Source organism: Salmo trutta, chromosome 23, assembly GCF_901001165.1.
Source record: "Salmo trutta chromosome 23, fSalTru1.1, whole genome shotgun sequence".
Taxonomy (NCBI): Eukaryota; Metazoa; Chordata; class Actinopteri; order Salmoniformes; family Salmonidae; genus Salmo; species Salmo trutta.
This window is the reverse complement of record NC_042979.1, coordinates 49,707,490-49,713,552: the sequence shown is the minus strand read 5'-3', so window position 1 is coordinate 49,713,552 and position 6,063 is coordinate 49,707,490. Positions and strand designations below refer to the sequence as shown.

General features: G+C 44.8%; 1 protein-coding gene across 1 annotated transcript; it reads right to left on the bottom strand.

Moving 5' to 3' along the window:
* Positions 1-4,222: 4,222 nt before the first annotated feature.
* LOC115159836 (centromere protein N-B-like) lies at positions 4,223-5,282 on the bottom strand. Its single transcript, XM_029709889.1, has 2 exons — positions 5,255-5,282; positions 4,223-5,079 (listed from the first exon to the last, which is right to left on the bottom strand). The coding sequence occupies exons 1-2, from the start codon at positions 5,280-5,282 to the stop codon at positions 4,436-4,438; spliced, it is 672 nt and encodes a 223-aa protein (XP_029565749.1). The 3' UTR covers positions 4,223-4,435.
* Between the last annotated feature and the right edge of the window lie 781 nt (positions 5,283-6,063).

Below are 6,063 nucleotides of genomic sequence, written 5' to 3'. Positions count from 1 at the left end.
GTCAGGAGGTAAACTGTCATACCCCGATCTGTTTCACCTGTCTTTGTGCTTGTCTCTACCCCTATCCAGGTGTCGCCCATTTTCCCCATTATCCCCGGTGCATTTATACCTGTTTTCTCTGCTTGTCTGTTGCCAGTTCGTCTTGTCTCATCAAGTCTACCAGTGTTTTTTCCCGTACTCCTGTTTCTTGTTAGTTCCTGTTTTCTAGTTCTCACGGTTTTTGACCATTCTGCCTGCCCTGACCATAAGTCTGCCTGTCATTCTGTACCTCTTGACTCTGCCCTGGATTACTGACCTCTGCCTTCGCTTGACCTGTCGTTTGCCTGCCCCTTTTCATAAATAAACATTTGTTATTTAGACCTGTCTGCATCTGGGTCTTATCCTGATGTCTGATATAAACTTGACATTATTCATCCTGTCAGGAGGGAAATGTTACATCTTCGAACCCCCCTCTTCGGAGGACAAAAGTAACTGTTACAAATCAATGTTTACATACCTGGTATTACATACTTTTCTGATATACAAATTATATAACATCTGGATTCATAGTCCTCAGACATGTCCAGTACACATGATATACACTGAGTGTACAAAACATTAGGGACACCGGCTCTTTCCATGGCATAGACTGACCAGGTGAATCCAGGTGAAATATATAATCCCTTATTGATGTCACTTGTTACAGTGCCTTGCAAAAGTATTCATACCCCTTGGCGTTTTTCTTATTTTGTTGCATTACAACCTGTAATTTAAATGGATTTTATTTGGATTTCATGTAATGGACATACACAAAATAGTCCAAATTGGTGAAATGAAAAAAAAAAACTTTTTTCAAAGAATTCTAAAAAATAAAAGACTGAAATGTGGTGCGTTCGTATGTATTCAACGCCTTTGCTATGAAGCCCCTAAATAAGATCTGGTGCAACCAATTACCTTCAGAAGTCACATAATTAGTTAAATAAAGTCCACCTGTGTGCAATCTAAGTGCCACATGATCTCAGTATATATACACCTGTTCTGAAAGGCCCCAGAGTCTGCAACACCACTAAGCAAGTGGTACCACCAAGCAAGCAGCACTATGAAGACCAAGGAGCTCTCCAAACAGTACAGATCAGGTTTGAGTTATAAAAAAATATCCGAAACTGTGAACATCCCATGGAGCACCATTAAATCCATTATTAAACAAATGGAAATAATATGGCACAACAACAAACCTGCCAAGAGAGGGCCGCCCACCAAAACTCACAGACCAGGCAAGGAAGGCATTAATCAGAGCGGCAACAAAGATACCAAAGATAACCCTGAATGAGCAGCAAAGCTCCACAGTGGAGATTGGAGTATCTGTCCATAGGCCTACTTTAAGCCGTACACTCCACAGAGCTGGGTTATTTAAGGAAGAATGTCCAGAAAAAAATAAGCAATCATGTTTGGTTTTCGCCAAAAGGCATGTGGGAGACTCCCCAAACATATGGAAGAAGGTACTCTGGTCAGATGAGACTAAAATGGAGCTTTTTGGCCATCAAGGAAAACGCTATGTCTGGCACAAACCCCACACCTCTCATCACCCAGAGAACAACATCCCCACAGTGAAGCATGGTGGTGGCAGCATCATGCTGTGAGGATGTTTTTCATTGGCAGGTACTGGGAAACTGGTCAGAATTGAAGGAATGATGGATGGCGCTAAATACAGGGAAATTCTTGAGGGAAACCTGTTTCAGTATTCCAGAGATTTGAGACTGGGACGGAGGTTCACCTTCCAGCAGGACAATGGCCCTAAGCATACTGCTAAAGCAACACTTGAGTGGTTTAAGGGGAAACCTTTACATATCTTGGAATGGCCAAGTCAAAGTTTGTTTTACTCACTGCTTTAGCACACTTCGCCAACCCTGATGTCCTTGCCGTGTCTGAATCCTGGCTTAGGAAGGCCACCAAAAGTTCTGAGATTTCCGTACCCAACTACAACATTTTCCGTCAAGATAGAACTGCCAAAGGGGGAGGAGTTGCAATCTACCGCAGAGATAGCCTGCAAAGTTCTGTCATACTTTCCAGGTCTATACCCAAACAGTTCGAACTTCTAATTTTAAAAATGAATCTCTCCAGAAATAAGTCTCTCACTGTTGCCGCCTGCTATCGACCCCCCCTCAGCTCCCAGCTGTGCCCTGGACACCATATGTGAATTGATCGCCCCCCATCTATCTTCAGAGTTCGTTCTGTTAGGTGACCTAAACTGGGATATGCTTAACTCCCCAGCAGTCCTACAATCTAAGCTAGGTGCCCTCAATCTCAAACAAATCATCAAGGAACCCACCAGGTTCAACCCTAAATCCGTAAACATGGGCGCCCTCATTGACATTATCCTGACCAACTTGCCCTCCAAATACACCTCCGCTGTTTTCAATCAGGATCTCAGCGATCACTGCCTCATTGCCTGTATCCGCTATGGGTACGCGGTCAAACGACCACCCCTCATCACTGTCAAACGCTCCCTAAAACACTTCTGCGAGCAGGCCTTTCTAATCGACCTGGCCCGGGTATCCTGGAAGGATATTGACCTCATCCCGTCAGTCGAGGATGCCTGGTCGTTCTTTAAAAGTAATTTCCTCACCATCTTAGGTTAGCATGCCCCTTTCAAAAATGTAGAACTAAGAACAGATATAGCCCTTGGTTCACTCCAAACCTGACTGCCCTTGACCAGCACAAAAACATCCTGTGGCGGACTGCAATTGCATCGAATAGTCCCCGCGATATGCAACTTTTCAGGGAAGTCAGGTACCAATACACGCAGTCAGTCAGGAAAGCAAAGGCTAGCTTTTTCAAGCAGAAATTTGCATCCTGTAACTATAACTAAAAAAAAGGTTTTGGGACACTGTAAAGTCCATGGAGAACAAGAGCTCCTCCTCCCAGCTGCCCACTGCACTGAGGCTAGGTAACACGGTCACCACCGATAAATCCATAATAATCGAACATTTTAATAAGCATTTCTCAACGGCTGGCCATGCCTTCCTCCTGGCTACTCCAACCCCGGACAACAGCTCCCCCGCCCCCCCCCCCCGCAGCTTGTCTACCTCCTCATGCCTTTTGCACACACTGTATATAGACTTTCTTTTTTTTCTACTGTGTCATTGAATTGTTTATTGTGTTATTGGCTTGTTTGTTCCATGTGTAACTCTGTGTTGTCTGTGTCACACTGCTTTGCTTTATCTTGGCCAGGTCGCAAATGAGAACTTGTTCTCAACTAGCCTACCTGGTTAAATAAAGGTGAAATAAATAAAAATAAATACAAAAAGCCCAGACCTCAATCCAGTTGAGAGACTTAAATATTGCTGTACACCAGCGGAACCCATCCAACTTGAAGGAGCTGGAGCAGTTTTGCCTTGAAGAATGGACAAAAATCCCGAGCTTATAGAATCATACCGAGACTTGAAGCTGTAATTGCTGTCAAAGTATTGACTTTGGGGGGGGGGGGGGGTTACGCAAGCTCAAGTTCTGTTTTTCTTTCTTGTTTGTTTCACAATAAAAAATACTTTGCATCTTCAAAGTGGTAGGCATGTTGTGTAAATCAAATGATACAAACCCCCCAAAAATCAATTTTAATTCCAGGTTGTAAGGCAGCAAAATAGGAAAAATGTCAAGGGGGGTGAATACTTTCGCCAACCACTGTAAATCCACTTAAATCAGTACAGATGAAAAGGTGGAGACAGGTTAAATAAGTATTGTTAGAGAGAGTGTAAAATCATCTGTCCTCGGTTGCAACACTCACTACAGAGTTCCAAACTGCCTCGAAGCAACATCTGCACAAACACTGTTAGTCTGGAACTTCATGAAATGGGTTTCCATAGCTGAGCAGCCTCACACAAGCCTAAGGTCACCATGTGCAATGCCAATTGTCAGCTGGAATGGATAGAAGGCAGCATTCGCGCAAACCAATGCATTTAACCAAGGCAAAGTGACTGGGAATACGGTTGAATACATTTACATTTTAGTCATTTAGCAGACGCTCTTATCCAGAGCGACTTAGAGTAGTGAATGCATACATTTCACTTCATACATTTTTTTTTGTACAGGCCCCCCGTGGGAATCGGACCCACAATGCTGGCATTGCAAACACCATGCTGGCATTGCAAACACCATGCTGGCATTGCAAACACCATGCTCTACCAACTGAGCCACAGGGAAGACTTTACCCTTTGCTGTACACTACTCAAGTAACACAAAGTAAAAAAAACATCCAATAACATTTATTAGAGTACAGATTGTAGTATATTAATTGAGAAACAATAAAAGATGATTCTTATTCTTAACACTTTGGCGAAGGACAGAGTGAATGGGTAAACAAGGTGTTCTAAAAAATATATGTTAAACCCCATCAAATGTTAACATATTCAATACAAAATATACACTACTTGTTCTGGTAGTTCTTATAGTTAAATTTGATTTAAACTCCTTTGTCTGTGATAACAAAATAGTTTCTCCCTTTCTGTGTGTTGGATGAGAGAAGAGGGGTGACTGGGGTTGACGCCATACCTGAGGACACACAGTGCCTGAGTGACTTGGTGCTGGCAAACTCCACCACTCCTCTGAAGGGCTCACCTCTGCCTGTCAACGTTTTGTTAGAGTTATCTCGGAACTTGGTCTCCAGCTTGTAGATAGCTTTTTGCAGTTGAGGTAGTGTCCCATCGCCGAAGGCCTCACAGGCCATTTGAAGACGGTTCTCTGTATTCTCAGCCTGTTCTTTCTCTATATTGGGGTTTCTAGGGACAGGATTCTTTTCCTGAAGAGGTTTTGGATGTTTGGTGGGAAACACTTGTTGGTACTGCCTCATCAGTAAGTCTCTGATGGCGATGAGGTTCCGTCCACTGAGGTGAGCATCCTTCATAGAGCCATATCTGGTGGCCAGAACCAAGGCCTGGTTTAAAAGAGGCTTATGCTTTGAAGTCACGCCAGTCACAAAGACATAAGGGGTCTGAAGATGGTGGACAACGTATGTGGGTTTAAGGTGGTTAGGCTTTGTGAAGTTGTCCCCCCAGGCAACACGTATCCATATGGCCTCAGTGTAGTTACAAACAGTGTAGTTATTCCCTCCGTAAGGGCAAACCGTCAGTACAGAGACAAAGTGGAGTCGCAATTCAACGGCTCAAACACAAGACGTTTGTGGCAGGGTCTACAGACAATCACGGATTACAAAGGGAAAACCAGCCATGTCATGAACACCGATGTCTTGTTCCCAGACAAGCTAAACACATTCTTCGCCTGCTTTGAGGATAACGCAGTGCCACCGACATTTATGCGGGTTAATCCTCGCAAGGCTACCGGCCCATGACTGCCTAGCCTCCAACTCAATCATCAGGTTTGAAGTCGACACAACAATAGTGGGCCTGATTACCAAAAATGACGAGACAGCCTACAGGGAGGAGGTGAGGGCCATGGCAGAGTGGTGCCAGGAAAATAACCTTTCCCTCAACGTCAACAAAACGAAGGAGCTGATCGTGGACTTCAGGAAACAGCAGAGGGTGCACCCCCCTATCCACATCGACAAGACAGCAGTGGAGAAGGTGAAAAGCTTCAAGATCCTCTGCCAATTCACTGACAATCTGAAATGGTCCACCCACACAGACAGTGGGGTGAACCTCAGGAGGCTGAAGAAATTCGGCTTGACCCCTAAGACCATCACAATCTTTTATAGATGCACAAATGAGAGCCTCCTGTAGGGCTGTATCACTGCCTGGTACAGCAACTGCACCGCCCACAACCGCAGGGCTCTCCAGAGGGTGGTGCGGTCTGCCCAACACATCACCCTGCCTGCCCTCCAGGACACCTACACCACCTGATGTCACAGGAAGGCCAAAAAGATCATCAAGGACATCAACCACCCGAGCCATGGCCTGTTCACCCCGCTACCATCTAGATGATGAACTCAGTACAGGTGCATTAAAGCTGGGGCAGAGAGACTGAAAAACAGCTTCTATCTCAAGGCCATCAGACTGTTAAACAGCCATCACTAGCTGGCTTCCACCCGGTTACGCAGCCCTATACTTTAGAGGCTGCTTCCCTACATACATAGAA